The 17,294-nt window shown below is 36.9% G+C and overlaps 1 protein-coding gene and 1 pseudogene across 1 annotated transcript; one reads left to right on the forward strand and one right to left on the reverse strand.

The window, feature by feature from the left end:
• The first annotated feature begins 362 nt into the window (after positions 1–362).
• Positions 363–4,111, forward strand: LOC105054688 (large ribosomal subunit protein uL2-like; annotated as a pseudogene).
• A 3,577-nt stretch (positions 4,112–7,688) lies between these two features.
• On the reverse strand, positions 7,689–10,072 carry LOC105054663 (flavanone 3-dioxygenase F3H2). Its single transcript, XM_010936235.4, has 3 exons — positions 9,633–10,072; positions 8,971–9,399; positions 7,689–8,209 (listed from the first exon to the last, which is right to left on the reverse strand). Exons 1-3 carry the CDS (start codon positions 10,008–10,010, stop codon positions 7,901–7,903), a joined length of 1,116 nt encoding a protein of 371 aa, XP_010934537.1. The 5' UTR covers positions 10,011–10,072; the 3' UTR covers positions 7,689–7,900.
• Between the last annotated feature and the right edge of the window lie 7,222 nt (positions 10,073–17,294).

A 17,294-nucleotide genomic window follows, 5' to 3' on the forward strand; every position in this document is an offset into this window, starting at 1 on the left:
CTGAAATAAGAAGATATGAAATTCTTCTTCTTTTTTTGTGATTGTTAAAAATATTTAGATATTTTTATGGTAGGATTTCTACCTATTAAAGCTATCTTCTAATTACCAACCAGGGTAAAGCAAAATATTTGCTCTTTAATAACTTCATTACCATTTGTTTTTCAATTTCGACTAAAACGGATGCTATTAACAAATATGTAATATTCAGTAAATAAAAAATTATAGTTTACTATATGTTTTTTCTAAAGAGAAAAAAAATCTCTGCCAAGGTAACACGGGATCCTGGCCCTCCTGACCTCCACCATGCTCTCCATTAATCCAACGGTCCGATAGTACATCACGAATCGTGATAGCCCCACCGCGTTCCAGCCCTAAGGCAACCTAAGGCCCCATTTTTCTTCGGCTCCTCCTTGCCGTATAATTACCCTCGCAAAACGCCAAACCCAACCTCCTCCTTCTCCTCCTCGTCCTCCGCCGCCCCGCCGCCGCCATGGGACGCGTGATCCGAGCCCAGAGGAAGGGAGCGGGGTCGGTATTCCGCTCCCATACGCACCAACGCAAGGCCCGGCTCGCTTCCGCAGCATCGACTGCGGGGAGCGCAACGGCTACCTTAAGGGCGTCGTCACCGATATCATCCACGACCCTGGCCGCGGAGCCCCCCTCGCCCGCGTCACATTTCGCCATCCCTTCCGCTACAAGCACCAGAAGGAGCTCTTCATCGCTGCCGAGGGCATGTACTCCGGTCAGTTCGTCTATTGAGACCGCAAGGCCTCCCTCATGGTCGGCAACGTGTTGCCGTGTCGCTCCATTCCAGAGGGTGCCGTCGTTTGCAACGTCGAACACCATGTCGGCGATCGTGGCGTCCTCGCCCGCGCCTCCGGCGACTACGCCATTGTTACCAGCCACAACCCCGACAACGGCACCACCAGGTCCGGTTTCTTTACTTGGATCAAATCTAGGGTTTGGACGCGATCTGATCTCTTCCTATTTGGTTTTCCTTTTTCCCCTTTTAGTGGGAAAAATGGCATCTTTATCAGATCGTGCCTTTATTGAGGCTGGGATAGGGAAAATTATTAGATTTTTCTTCTTCTTGTGCTGCTTCTTTTCATGTTTCATGATTTACATTGAATCGTTTATATCTTGCTTTTATATATGTGCATATAAATTTATCTATGAATCTCGTGCATATGTTCTCATTTTGGTGATGTTAGTGATAGCATATGGCGTTGTGTATTATATGATTACTAGTTATGTGAATAGTTTTTGCTTGACAAAAACTTGAGATACTGCTTGATGCAGCATTAAAATCCTAAAGCATAGCTGAATTTAATAGTTGATTGTTATTAGGGTTATATTGATGGTTATTTCGTCACGGGGATGGTGTTCTCTAAGGCTATTTTGGTGATTTTTATAGCAAAATGAATTTCGTGATGATATTTTAGCTAGTGTTATCTAAGGCCAGTTTGGTGAAAAAAGTTGAAATGTTCAATGTAATCAGTGTAGTTTCCTGTTGATGTGACGTAGTAGTTTCAGTGTTGTAGAGGAGTATTGATGCACCCCGTGGATTATGCAGCATTGATAAATGAGTAGGGAAAAATTTTAATGAATTTGCTGCTATACAAGTTTATGATGTTTGATGTATGTCTGTGGTATTCTTGGTTCGTAATCAGTACAGCAGTGCTCCATTCTTGAAGATTTTGAGTGAATTGTAGGTGATGAGATTCAAAATGTGTTTTCTGAGTTTTTTTTATGAAAGGAGCAATCAGCAGCTTTGAATAGAACAAGTAATTCAATGTTCACTGTGCTTGCAATTAGTTACACCAGTCGTATGTTTTTCTTTTGCAGTTCCTTTAGATTTTTAATTAAATTTCTTAAGTTCACAAAACAAATCATGTATAGTAATATTGTTCAGAAACTTGAAGAAGCATCTCTCATTTTATGGAAAATCTTTTCAGAAATAAATATCTTTGTTTTCATTTTAATCTTGGTATTATTTTCTCTTATCTGTTATGAATTTTCCTTCTTATTAGTTATTCAAGCTTCTGAATGAAAATCTTTATTCTCCCTATTTATATGATTAAGATACTTCAAATGTTTCTAATTCATGTTACCTGGCATGCACTTGGCAGACTTCAGAAAAAATAATAGTAACACTTTTTACGAGATCAATAGGATTTTAACTGTAGTTCTCCTTTGAAGAATTACAGATCTCATTGCATGGTGTAGTCTTGTAAAGTTGTAACTCTGATGATAATTATAATGGAAAGTTTGAAAGATTTATATAAAAGATGTGACCAAACATCAACAGTTACTGGATGCATCTTGATTTTGAATGTTGGATGCATGCTGGAGTATGTCCTATAGTTTTGTGTCAGAATATACTTCAACCTGTAGTAGGATGTTGGTGCTCAGGATTGTCATTAAGTCTGATCTTTATATGTTATAAGAAAGGGTCTCTTTATAAGGTCCTCCAGCGGAACTTGTGTCGCAACTCTCCATCGTGACACCTTTGTGATGAATTATAAATATCCTCTGCCCCCTGGAAAGTTCTTCTCTAGATTTTCAATTCTTACTCGGGATGTGGCATAACCCAGTGTTAATGCTGATTATTAGGTACTCTCTATTAGTTAATAGAGTTCTAATCATGTTGGAAGTCGTGTTGGTAAATTTTTGGTTTAAGTTTTGGAGTCTTTAGGTTTCTTACTTCAAAATAATAAAGTATAAACTTGCATTATGAGTTGGTACGATACATTGATTCCCAACTTTATTTGAATAGAAACCTTGAGATTTGTGAATGGAGAAGTTTGTTAGTATCCAGGAAACCAATGAGAAAAACTCGAGTGATGTGAGCCACAACACAACCAGGCTGGCTTTGATGTCATATAAAAAAACTTGGTAGACTAGTGATTCTCATACTTGTGGTGTTGAGATGCTAAACTTATAATTGCCCTACTTAGTGCTTCTGTTGTCTTTTATTAATTTGGAAGCATTGATTGTTTTAAAGATGATATGCATATTCTGTAAGTAGCAAAAGTCTACTTCTCAATTAATGTGATTGTTCATCTTACTTTTAGAAAAATAGACACCAGATACCTGTTCAATTTATGATAATTTGGCTAGCATTGGTAATAGTTGTACACCAGTACAATTGTTCCACCAAAATTTTAACTAGTTGATGATACATCCTACTTCTAGTAAGATCAGTGCCACTTCTATGTTTAAGCTGATCTAGTTTTCTGTCTTTTTTCTTTTCCTGGTTGAAACTATATCTGAATTTTGTTAACCTATTTTTTCATGGAACAGAAAAGATTTGATGGTCATAGATATTGGTGGATGAGGATTCATAAAGCTAATCCCAAATGCTCAGGATAAGGCTTGATCATTATGGCCATGTAATACTTTTGTGAAGCAGCGTAGTGAATTATCATCATATTCACTTTGCATAATCTTTCTATATCTGTTTAATGGGCCTGCTTCCCACGTTGTTAGCCTCTCCATTATAAGTTGCATACAGAATTATATAAATGGCTTACAGTTGCAGTCCTGGCAGTGCAAGTAGTTAGGTTATTCAGAAATGTAAGAGAGGGCATTTTTAGAATATAGGAAGCAGCGCTTGAGTAACTAGTAGGGCATTACTCAACCCGGCCATAAAAGAAGGTTGTGCCAAGTGGTTGTCGTGCAATGATTGGACAAGTTGCTGTTGGAGGTAGAACAGAGAAGCCTCTCCTCAAGGCTGGGAATGCTTACCATAAATTCCATGTGAAGAGGAACTGCTGGCCAAAGGTTCGTGGTGTTGCCATGAATCCTGTGGAACATCCTTATGGAGGAGGAAACCACCAGCACATTGGGCATGCATCAACCGTGCGCGGTGATGCCCCTCCTGGATAGAAGGTTGGTCTTATTGCTGCAAGGAGGACAGGATGGCTCAGAAGACAGGCTGCTGCAACTGCTTCCAAGGCAGAGAAGCGTGCTTAGAGGCTACTTATATTCTCATTCTTATTGCTGTTATTTCATTTGCCTGAGCATCTTTTAGTCCTATTTTGGAAATTTATCAGAAGTCTTGTAGCTAAGATCAAGAATTTATTAGGTAGTTTGTTGATTTTCTGGCCAACTTATCTGTTTTTTTATGCTGTTGGCTGATCATATTTGGAGTTGCTGTTCGCTGAAATTGAAATGTTGCAGTGTTTGTTTTGCGTTTTAACCGAATTGATCTGTTTAATCTAGCAGTCTAACTTGTCTCTATAGGATGCTGGGCAAAAAATATTGTAGGTGTCATTGCTTTTGTCAACAGTGACACCCCCACCTTCCTTTGCACCCTTTGAAGGGATTTTTTTTAAGATAATTGTGGAGGTAACCTTTTTAATCTGCACCCCGGGAAGGTAAATTGACAAAGTTTTGTTGGTGCATTTTCTCGTGAGAATTGTGGGGAGCGCTCTCTTGTTGTTTAAAAGAAGATTGCAAAAAGTCCTATAACTTGTGAGCTAAGTGCATTCTATTGTATTGTTTAATTTTATTTCATTTAGATAACAGCACTACAAGAGCACTTCTGGGTTTCATTTAATTTATTGAGATAAAAAATTTTAAGGAGGCAAGGATCTACCGTAAGTCACCGGCAAGTGATGATAGTTCTTAGTAATTTACCAATTGAACTAATTAAATCAGTTGATGGGTTGTTACGTTCTTTTTACTGTTAGGGGATGTTTGGTTCGTAATCAAAATGAAAATGAGAATGAAAATTGAAATGACTTGAAATCGGAATCAGAATATTCAAATTTTTCAAAATGTTTGGTTCGTGATCGAATAAGAATCGGAATGATCAAATTTTTTAAAATATTTGATTTGTGATGAAAATTGAAATAAAAATTTGAATTCATAGAAGGGAGTAGAAATTGAGTTCTATATAGATTGAATCATTCTCATTCTGTCTTGAAATTGGAATGGGATTCTTTCTAACCAAATAGTTAGAATGAGAGTCATCCATTTCGATTCCGATTTTAGATCCCTATTCCTCCTAAATAAATATTTTTTTAATATCAATTAGTTTATTTAGAATAAATTTTGCCGAGCTTAAGCTGTTCCGAGTTTGTTTGTTTAATAAATCTAGCGTGACTCTTGGATCATTAGACGTTTTTGTTTACAGAAGTTTGATTGGCACAAGTAATAGACAGTATTCAAAGTCTGTCCAAAACTGCTACAGCAATCCAAATGAAAACTTGACACGCACGCAGATGAATCAGGCACAAATGATATATAGATAGGCTTATGTGGAGTCTGAATTGTGCCATGGCGCCCTTGGCCTTGGCCAAATTCTTAAGCTTGGCAAGCTCCAGATTCATACGATGGGTTTGTTCTACCAGGGAAGAACAAGCAATGGGCTAAGGCAGCAGTAGCGTTGGCTTCGCTCACTCTGATTGCAAGCCAGGTGCACTACAGCCACAGTAGCTGGAAACTGTAATATAAATACGAAGAAATATCGATAGATTGTCCTTTAAGCCATGTCTCTTGTGAAGAAGCATGTCTAAGTGAGTGTTCAATCAAGTAGGATGGATCTTCCGAATTAATTTACATAGATGGCTTTGGTATAAGAGATTATGATCATGTCCTTCAATTAAGTTGTTTCTATAAATTATTTAATGGAAATGGGTTCTATCTGCATTGTTATAATCTCAGCTCACCTGATAAAATATTTTATCGATGGACCAAAAAAATATTCTATTTAAACAGCAGCAATCAATTAGTGTGATCACTGTGATATTAGAAAAGAACCCTCAATTGTTAATGGAGGGAGGAACTAACTTTTCCTTCAATGCGAAAACCTAAAGAAAAGCAAGAAAAATCGGTAAAAAAGGAATAAGATATTTCTCCAAAAAATATAGGATAAAAAGAAAAAATTTTCTATATTTTGTATGAAATTACAAATATTTTTCTACATGTCTAATTGCTGTAATACTAATCCTATATTTTTCAGATTGTTGCAATGCCATCAACTTTTCTCCTAATTATGATTAAAGTTCACCAACAGTGTTTAGTTGTAACATAGTTTGTTAGAAGTGTATGGTTGTAAACTGGTATGGAAGTAATTAGATGATGATTGGATTTATCATCATCATCATCCTCATAAATAAAATCTATGTCAATCTCTAACTCTAACCGCATCCCCATCCCCTCTTTCAACCTTTCTCCCTAAGATGGCCACACAACTCCTATCAGCGACCTCTCGACCACTATCAATGCCACTGCTATCCCTGTTCTCCTCTCCTCCTCCCTCATCAACTTCTTTACCCTCTCTTTCCTCCTGCTCCTCTTCCCCTCTCTTCTCCTTCTCTCCTTCTTCCTCCTCCTTTGGTTGTCAAAGCACCAGTAGTTACACGATGTAGCAATTCTTCCATGCATGGTCAAAAAAAATTTGGTAGCAATTAGAAACTATAAGTTTATGTGGTTGATAATGACGTGTGTGCAGTGCATGATGTCTTATAAAATTGTAATTCTCAAAGTTTAAGAAATCCTATTGATGATTCAAAAGTCAGAGTGGTATTTAAACTTACAGAGATTATTATCTTATTTGAAATAAGAGTTAATTAAGAGAGCTCATTAAGAAAAAAAATTTGATGTCAGTTGCATTAGAAGTGAGCTAAAAATGAGAACCAAAAGGGACTGAGTCTGATTGTTAACTTTCAATATAAGAGGGGCTGAAGCTTGTAAACAATAGGAATTGAATAGTAATCAAGAAAGGTCTTAAAATGCTGAAATTCTAGCATTATTAACTAAGGCCAATGTGCTGCTGAAGTATTGACAGTGAAAGTCCTAAAAGCAAAAAAGAAAATTCAAATTTTTCAAAGCAAATAATGAAATAGAGGTCACGTCTGAATCTATGGATTTCTGGAGTCATAAGCTGCAAGCGCTAATCTCCTATATCAGATCTTTGGACAGGCAATTTTCTGATTTCTAAACCCCAAAAAATAGGTTTGGACCTTGGGTTACATGATAGGACACCAAAATACTAAAATTCTTATCGCACCGTGCACGGCGCAGAACAATCTGCACCGTAGCCCGCCCCCTTCCCCTCTCCCCCCCATGATAATTGGATGTGTAATATGATTGTTGGGAATGGGAATGGGATTGGGATTGGGATTGGGATTTGGGCTTAGACATGGGGTTTATGATGGTGATGACAAATCCAATTATCATCTAATTACCTCCATGTCAGCTGACAAGTTGGCACTCCGGCAAACTACGCTTACGTCGGCCGACAAGGAAGCATTACCAGCAAACTTTGACCTCAATTGAGAGAAAGGTGGGTAAGATTGCCACAATCCAGAAAATATAGGGAGGCTATTTATAAATTCATGCAAAATACAGAGGGTTATTCTTTTTTTTTTTTTTTTTACCCAAAAACATATAACAGGGCAAGAAGAAGAGCTTTCTTTTCAATTATTTTTATTTTATTCTCTTATCTGTTTTGCAATATGATTTTTTTTTTTTTTTTTTGGGTGTGGGTTGAAGAAAGAAAATTTTTGCTGATCAAATTGTATATCCCAATTGGTGGCAAATTACCAGCCCACCAATTGTGCAAAATTAGAACACATGACCCTTCTGAATCAATGTCTTAAAAATATTATGTTGGAGCTCTGCACCAAAACAATGGTTGGATGGTTTTGGAAGCCATAAATTGTCAGATAAAAGCCAACTACCATGAAAATTTTTTATTTAGATATGTTATTGCAAATGACAAAAGGCTACAAACAGCAACAGCCGATTTGCCACAACAAGAGGAATTACAATTAGTTCAAATTTTGGTTCATCACATGACTTCCCCTGCATGCTTGAAACTTGTAGTCCATGAAACTAGAAAATTATTACAACACTCCACATAATATAAAAGAGAGATAAAGTGTTTGCATTAAGCTAGGATTTCATTGAGAGCTTTGTGCTGGGCTGCGACCTCCCTGGCCTTCTTGAGCACCTCCTGCTCCGTCTTGGCCATCTTCTTAAGCTGGGCAAGTTCCAGATCCTTGCTCATCTTCCTTCGGTACATCTTGGCGAACGTGATGGGCTCATCTAAAACAGGCTTCTCTCCCTCTCTGATCGCCAGTGGGTATACAATAGCCTCAGGTGCTGGGTTCTGGAACGTTGCGATCGACAGCCGTTCATAGTTCGAGTTCACCACCGCCTGATGGTCGGCATTCTTGAACCGTCCATTGCTCAGATACTGTCTTAGACATGCATCAAATTAGAATCAGGAGGACATAATATATGTAGTTAGGCTGATTCAAAAGGAAGTATTTGATAGATGGCTCTGATTTCATCAATAAATGAAACATGTACTGCTGCACATTTTTTACCTTTTAGAAGTTAGTAATTCACTTGAAGTTAAAACTATTCACACTTGTTCATGGTGCACTTCTGTGGTTTCACTCTAAAATGTTAACCAACAGGGTGCGTGCACTTATTAAAATAACACAATTAAGATAGTATATCTCATGGTCTTATAATATCATTAATTCATTTCAACATGCTTGTATTACTGAAAAAGTTGCAATTAGAAATTTTATGAACAAATTTAACAAACCCCTCCACAAGATCTATTCTTCCATTGAAAATATCCTACTTCTCTTCGAAAAAAAAGTGAAATACCAATTTCTCCTCCTTAGCAGTCAGGAAAGGTGCCAGCTTCCGTCGAGAAGTAACTGTATCAATTTTATTATCGATAATAAGTTTAGTAAAAAGATTTTTCATGTTCGAGTCTTCTTTTTTTTATACAGTGCAGCAAACAAGAAAGAGGAGAAAAATATAAAAATTAAAAAAAAAAAAATCCAACTATGGATCATGTTATTGACCCAAGCAATGCAACTAAGGGGAAAAACTTGATTTTTCACTATATACATTAAATATGATAATAATATTATTATTGTCAAAAATATATTTAAGAAAATTAATTATTCCTTTACTGATACTAATTAAGGTGCTTACATGACCATGGTCCCCAAGGTTCACCACAAAAGCACCTTCCACTGGCTGAACGGTGATCCATGTCTTGCCCCCATCCTTTGTAGCCTGAAGGCCACCTACTTGGTCCTGGTATAGGAGCGTAATAGTGCCCGGGTCTGTGTGCCTCTTGAGGCCAAGGGTGAGATCTGGCTGGGGGCATTTGGGATAGAAATTAACCACCATCTTTTGGTCCATGTCCACACAGGCCTTGGTCAGCGCCTCCTTCTCAAGTCCCATGGCCTCAGACAACACTCCCAGAAGCTTGCATGCTAAGCCCATCAGCTTCTCGCTGTATGATTCGGCGACCGATCTCCACCCCTCCGGCTTGTCCGGCCACCTCGAGTAGTCCCGAGCTCCGATCGGGTATGAGAAGAATGTCACAATCTCTCTCCAGTCTTGCACTGCTTCGCCCTGCACACGTTCAAGCAATGGAAATTTTTTTGACAGTGTTAGTGCAATGTTAATTTCTTCCTCTGTGCTGCTTGAATACAATGATCTTGGTTATTTTGTGTGGAGCCTTTTTAGTTTTGTACATGCTTCCATTGGCAGATACATCATACTGTATGCATGTCCATCATGCTCATCTAGTATGAAAATTGCAACATGTTCCACTAGCAACAAATATGGTTCCCAGAACATAATACCTGAAGATGGCTGGATACTATGAATCCACCCTTCTTCCCCCCCGACATGTCGAACCGAAGCTTCTCCTCCGGTGGCAGCACGAAGAACTCCTTTGCAAGCCTAGTCATCTCCGATACCAACTCTGTATCGACACCATGATCCACTACCTGAAATATGCCCCAATCCTCGCATGCCGCCACAATCTTGTGGCAAATCTCACTTCTTTTCTCACCACCTACACCTTCCTCATCATCGATGCCCGCCAATGATATCACGGGGATATCATTGCTGAATTGATTGTATGCCACCTTTGGTCGCTCATCCTCATCACGAACAAAGTTCGGTCGTAGTATCTTCTCGTCGGTGATGGTCGGAAGGAACGGTGTGCCGGGTGCCATTTCCTCTCTCTCTCTATCCTCCTCTTCTTCTTCACTAAACACTGGAATTGTTGTAAGTTGTAAGTGACTGAGGAGGTCAGTGGCTATTGCCTGAGCTTATAAAGTTGGATAAGGGAAGAATGGCAGCTCCAGCTACCACTAGCTAGGTTGCTGGCAGCTACCACACGTTCGTTGGCCGTGGCAGCTACCAAATTTCTTACCTCCCTATATCTCTCTGTCACAATGTTTGCGACGTTTTTCGACTATTCAGGTAGAAAACAAGGTAACGTACTAATGTCGATCGAATATATATATATATATATGACGTTTTCTAGCATTCATGGAGAAAACAAGTTAATGTCATTAAAACAGTTAATTTGAGGTGTTGCAGACTGGGACTCGATTGTCGAATGGGGGGAGGAAGCTGAAATGTACCATGTTTCGATGTGGGTCCCTGCTAGGATATAGAGAACGGACAATGATGGGCAATGGGAGGAGTGGTGATGTCGTCCGGAACGAGACAGCAGATGGAAGGGAGGGAAGGTTCGGTAGACAAGCGTGACGCGAGACTGGACGCTACAACCGCCAACTGGAGGTCTCACTACAGTAAAAAAAAAAAATTAGCCACTAATTTTTATCGATGCTTTTAAAAATATCGATAGATTATGCTGATATGCCGACGTTTTTAAAAAGGATCAACGATGCTTAAAAGTGTCGTAAAAATTCATCATTTTTATTACCGACATTTTTAACAAAAATATCGTTAAATAAAAAAAATGACGACACTTTTTTGCGTCATTATTTAACGAGCTAAAAAGCATCGTTAGGTTCGATTAATACCCCCATCCTTCCGTACCCTAATCTATCTGCCGCCGTCCCCTCCCACCCATTCCTCCGTCTCCGCCGATCCCCATCTCCGTCGAATCTCCACAACTGACACCACATCCGCCGTCCACACCGTACCGCCGTCCGCCGCTCTCCTCTCCTGTCGCATCCGTCCACGCCGCACCTGCGCCGTCCACGCCGTCCGCCTTCCTCGAAGCTACCCCACCGGCCCTCCTCCCCTCCCCCTCCCGACGGCCATCTTCACAGGTGATAAATTTTCGAGTGAAAAATTTTCGAGTGAAAAATTTTCCTTTGAGATAACTGCAAGTGACAAATTTTTCTTTGAGATATAAGCACGTTGAGCATTAGATTGGATCTCTTCACAGTTTACATCATTTTCTGAGTGCTGCATTTGATATTTTTATAATCTTTATAAGGCTAAATAAGCAGCTAGTTCTTGCTGATATCTCTTTTTGATTTACCGGCTTACAACTTTTTTATTTTGATTGTCTGATTAGTTCGACCAGGAAGTTCTTTTATTTTTTAACATGTAAAAATTTGCGCTTCACAAGCACAAATAGCTCTGTTCTGGCTTTTGTTTTAGACTTCAGAGGAAATAAGTTCTTCAAAGTTCAGTGATTCGATTTTTTTTTTTTTAATTCTGGTTTCTCTCTCTTTGCTTGATAATTTTTTTATTTCTCGTGGAGGATTGCATCTTGTGCTTTTTCATGCAATAATTTCACTGTTGGAATACTCTGATAGAATTATTATGAGGTGTTTTCTTTGATTTTTTTTTCTTCGTTTATTTCTTTTCTGTGCTTGATAGATTTCTAATTTCTTATGAAAGAATTGTTCTGTTTTACTTGTCTGATAAATGGTTTCTATACTGGAATGCTTAACTCCTTTTGTTAACGATATGATCTTTTGTTATTTTACTAATGTACTCCGTGATTTCAATGCTGCAACACTCCAATAAAATTAATTTATTTCAGTTTCTTTGTTGTGCCCTTCCTTTCCCTGAGTGATAGAACCCTTCTTCAGACCTTGATAATGGCTTGTGAGTTATGCGTAAGAGTGAAACTGGGCAGACTAGATTGGGCCATATGCCTATTCGCACCCAATCCAAAGTATTTTTTTGGCTACCAGCCGGATTTAAATTCAATTTTTTTTTAGAAAGCCCAAGCCCGACCCTAACTCAAATTTGATTGGGCCAGCCTGAAGGATCTGTTTGAGCCAAAAATTGGGTTGGCCTTGATTTAACTCACTCGTCTTGCTTGCCCAGATGATGTTTTTGCCCGTCTCTGCACCTAGGAAAGAGAGTCACACCTATGAACACTTCTCCACATGGCACATGCCCCCTAATTAATGGTGGTCGCTTCGGCTTCAATGCCTTGGACATCGGTTAATCTCTTTGAGATACGTGCCATTGTTGCATAGATATATGTACAGCTAAAGTTAAGTCTCACTTCGCCTAAAGTAGCTGAAATTTCTAGGGATATTTAAGCTTGTATGTACGGTCTTAGATGGTTCGAGGTTTTAACCTTTCTAACATGGAGCAAAAAATGCAAACAAGATAAAAAAAAAAAAGGAAGACATGATCTCGCCACTGCGGTGATCCCCACTAGCTTGCTGTTCTTGATTTGGCTGGTCATGAATTTTGATAAATAAACGCATCAGATATCTGAGGCATTTATTGAGTCACTGGATGCTGGTTGTTTCTTTATTTTTATTTTTTTTTAGATTTAACTATGTTTCCTGGTGGTTTCTCTTGCATCTGCTGGTCCAGAAACCATTCATCTATCCGTTTTAGGAGAATCAAACTCATTGGGATATACCGACTGACCTCTATATACCGACAGAAACAATAGAGAACTAAATTTAAGGACAAAATATATGTTTTTCTTGCACGTTGTATTTTTTACAAGACTATCAACCTTGTATTTTTTTTTTCACAAGTATTCCACAAATATATTTTATTTCCTATAAATACTCATTTCAACTCTGTCTTTTTTTTGAATTGGTATTATCATGAACTGAATTGAATTGTATTATCATGCAATTATATGATTAATTTTTTGACTTACGCATTCATTAATGTATATGCTTTTGTACTTTTAAATACTAAATTATCATATTTTGGTACGGCATACCCATGCTTGATCCACAAGGAAGCGCATTACAAAATAGAACCATATGATTCTTTTGAATCAGAACAAATGGGTAAAGAAGAAGAGGAGGAGGGAGAGGGAAGAAGCTGGGAGAATTGATTAAGGCAATAAGCTATCATATCGACAGTGCTTAAAAAAATCAAAAAAAAATGAGAAAAGAAAAACAATGAGGAACACTAACTATTTTTTTATGCAGCTCACCTTTATCATATGATCCTTGATATTATTTTAATGCTATTTTAAAAATATTAGAAAATATTGCTGTGCCCCACATTCATGATAAATTTTCATGTATTAGTTTGTAGCTCATCTTCATTATATAATTCGTGACATTATTGTAGTGATATTTTTAAAAAATATCGAGAAATAATGTACATATTCTATTGCATTGCATAGAACCATAGACCCGTCTTTTGATTAATGTACATATTCTATTGTATCCGTATATTTATTTATTTTTGTACGAATAAAAGAATTATATACATTGGTCAATTGATTGTCCAGTATGGATAGTTTGGAAAATGTGAGTAATTCTATAGGTCATTACAATAATTAAATGATATGCTGAGGGTTCGAAAAAAATTTCGAACGGTATTTTTCTTTGGTTCTCCCTATACGGGATAACTAAGAAAAAATACTGCCGAAATTTTTTGCGGCTCTTGTTGCATATCATTTGATTACTGTAATTGACCTATAGAATTAATGCATTTTCTGAATGGGATAGGACCTTCTTTACCTATTAGTTGATGATAGCTGTTATTTTTTTAGATTTTATGAAATGACTTATATTTTTTACTCATTGCATTAATATAGATTGTATAATTTTTTTTATTTTTAGATAAGTTGCAAGTTCGGTCATTTTTATCCTACAATGGACAAAAGTTGGATAAATAAATCAAGAAATAGTAAAGAATATTTAGATGGAGTTCATGACTTTATTAAATTTGGTATGGAGAAAAGTAGTTTGAATGGAAAGATTTTATGTCCATGTCGGAAATGTGTAAATAGTTCTTCTTTAGATTCACAAATTGTTGAAGAACATTTGGTATGGAATGGTTTTTTAAGAGGTTATACCAACTGAATTTTTCATGAGGAATCTATGTTGCCATCATCATGTAACCAACCCCTGACTCATTTTGGATCCACTAGCCTACAAGATAATTCTGCAAGAGATGATAATATAAGGGGTTTGATCACAGATGCTTTTGGACTTGGTATTCAAAATTTAGGAGAATCCAGTAGTATACAAGAAACAGTTGGGATGTTTGATGGATGTACGCATACGGAACGTATGCATGTTGAGGAGCCTATACATACATCTAATGATGAGACAGCTCGTTATCACACCTTAATGAAAGATGCAGATAAAGAATTATATCCGGGTTGTACGAAATTTTTTAAGATTTTTTTTCTTGTACATTTATTTCATTTAAAATATTTGAATAGATGGTCTGGGAAGAGTTTTACCATGCTGCTCAAGTTATTAAAGGATGTATTTTCAGAAAGCACTCGTTTACCACCATCGTATTATGAAGCCAAGAAAGTAGTAAAGGAATTGGATCTTGGATACGAAAAGATTCATAGTTGTCCGAAAGATTGTATGTTATATCGGGGTGAAAATGATAATCAAGAGTCATGCAATGTATGTGGATCTTCAAGATGGATAACACAAAAAAAAGATCGAGACGATGTACTGAATGAATTGGATGCAACGCAGAGTAAAAAGAAACCAGCCAAGGTATTGCGTTACTTTCCTCTTATACCTAGATTGAAAAGGATTTATGCATCATCAAAAACAGCTTCATCAATGAGATGGCATGATGAAGGACGTACAAAGGATGGAATGTTGAGACATCTAGTAGATAGTCTTCAATGGAAAGCATTTGATGATAGGCATCCTGATTTTGCCTCTGATGTTCGCAGTGTTAGGTTTGGCTTAGCTTCTGATGGCTTCAATCCATTTCAGACCCTGAGTTCTACCTACAGCACTTGGCCAGTCGTTTTAATACCTTATAATTTGCCACCGTGGATGTGCATGAAATAATCATCACTTATCTTGTCAATGGTTATTCCAGGAGATAAGGGTCCAGGCAATGATATTGATATTTTCCTATAGCCTTTAATAGAGGAATTGAAACAGTTGTGGGAGGGTGTTGATGCATTTGATGCTTCCAACGGCCAAACATTTAAACTACGGGCAGCTTTGTTATGGACTATTAATGATTCTCCAACATATACCAATTTATCTGGCTGGAGTACAAAGGGACGGGTCGCATGTCTTTGTTGTGGAGATTCAACACATTCAATTTGATTAAAATATGGAGGTAAATTTTATTACATGGGACATCATCGATGGTTGGAAGCAAATCATCTGTTTCGATTTCAGAAAGATTTGTTTGATGGTACTATAAAATTGGGATGTGCCCCTATTCCACCTTCTGGAACTGATGTTCATAGACAAATGGATGGCATCAATTACAGCTATGGTAAGCACTCAAAGTCCTTTAAAAAAAGAGGAAGGGATGATGTTAAAAGCTCAATATACGAAGGGTTACCAGAAGAAGTCAGTATCAGTACTATAGATGCAGAGGTGTTTCAAGATCCAGATAATTATTTTGAGGATGAAAATGAGGAAGACACACAGATAGCATCTACACAACAGCCCAGTAAATATTTATGAAAAAAATGAAGTATCTTTTTTGACTTACCTTATTGGAAACATAATCTTATTCGGCACAATCTTGATATCATGCATATAGAGAAGAATGTTTGCGATAATTTACTTGAAATATTTTTAAACCTTGATGGAAAGAGCAAAGATAACATGAAGGCACGTCTTGATTTAAAAGAAATGGATATCCGACAGGAACTTCATCCTAAAATGCTTGCTAATGATAGAATTTATGTGCCTCCTGCATGTTATACAATGTCTGCTCGAGAAAAGGATAATTTTTTGGGAGTTTTGAAAAGTATCAAGGTACCTGATGGATATGCATCAAATATTTCACGATGTGTGCATCTAAAGGATCGAAAACTTTCAAATCTTAAAAGTCATGATGGTCATATATTGATGCAAGATATTTTTCCAATAGCTTTAAGATCGTCATTGCCAAAACAAGTTGTTGCAATTATACTTCGATTATCGTCATTCTTTAAGGCATTATGTTCAAAAGTTATTGATCCTCGGAAACTTGATCAGTTAGAATCCAATATTGCAATTACACTTTGCCAGATGAAAAAAAAATTTTCTCCTGGATTTTTCACTATTATGGTACATCTGCTTATTCATCTAGCTTCAGAAGTTAAAGTTGGTGGACCGATACATTATAGATGGATGTATCCTATTGAGAGGTATTATTGCAAACCTTAAATCTTTTGATAATTTTATTAGAAATAACTGTATACTAATATTTTAATAAATATTTAATTCTTGAAGGTATCTTGTGCGTCTTAAAGATTATGTGCGAAATAGAGCCTATCCCGAAGGCTCGATTGCTGAAGCATATATTACGGATGAATGTTTGATATTTTGTTTAAGATATCTTCAAGGTGTAGAGACTATTTTTAGTCGACCTCAATGGCATAATGAATTTGTGGAGAATGCAGAACTGTATAAGTTCTTAACTGCTGAAAAATTTTTGGAAAGAGCTAAAAGTATTATACTTGATCAAAAATCCTTAACACAAGCACATCGTTATGTGTTACTTCATAATGACATAATATCTGACCATCGCAGGTTAGTATATTTAAGGCATGACATCAAGATTTAAATTTTATATTAGATATAATGTTCTAAATGATATATTTATATTTTATACAGTGAATTTTTAATTTATCAGAGACGAGCTAATCATAACATTCATCCTAATGCAAGGATTGAACAGCGATGGTTGGTCGAGTTATTCCCTATGTGGCTTTCGAATCAGGTATGATTTATATTTAATTGTGAGATACATTAATTTTTGATACATATTTAATATCAGATAACTCAACAGTACTTCGTCATATCATTTTTTTTTAGGTATCAAAGATGATAGAGACAAATAATTCAGATGAACTAATAGCTCTTGCTCGAGGACCTAATAAGATTGTGAATAGATATAATAGTTTCATAATTAATGGCTTTAAATTTCATACTAGAGAATGGAAGAAATTTAGAAAAACACAGAATAGCGGTGTTATAGTGGAAGCGGATGAAAAATCCTATTATGATGCACTTAAAGATATCTATGAGTTGGATTATTATGAAAAATTTAAAGTAGTATTGTTTAGATGTGATTGGATAGACATAAACTCACCAAGAGGTTTGAAA

The sequence above is a fragment of the Elaeis guineensis genome, chromosome 12 (genome assembly GCF_000442705.2).
Source record: "Elaeis guineensis isolate ETL-2024a chromosome 12, EG11, whole genome shotgun sequence".
Classification (NCBI taxonomy): Eukaryota; Viridiplantae; Streptophyta; class Magnoliopsida; order Arecales; family Arecaceae; genus Elaeis; species Elaeis guineensis.

Bases quoted from the DNA above. Each gene is read 5' to 3' on its own strand.
- LOC105054663 (XM_010936235.4), bottom strand. From the start codon at position 10,010: ATGGCACCCGGCACACCGTTCCTTCCGACCATCACCGACGAGAAGATA. The intron at 9,400-9,632 runs GTATTATGTTCT...GAACGTGTGCAG, and splicing joins TAGTATCCAGCCATCTTCAG to GGCGAAGCAGTGCAAGACTG. The intron at 8,210-8,970 runs GTAAGCACCTTA...TGTCTAAGACAG, and splicing joins ACCTTGGGGACCATGGTCAT to TATCTGAGCAATGGACGGTT.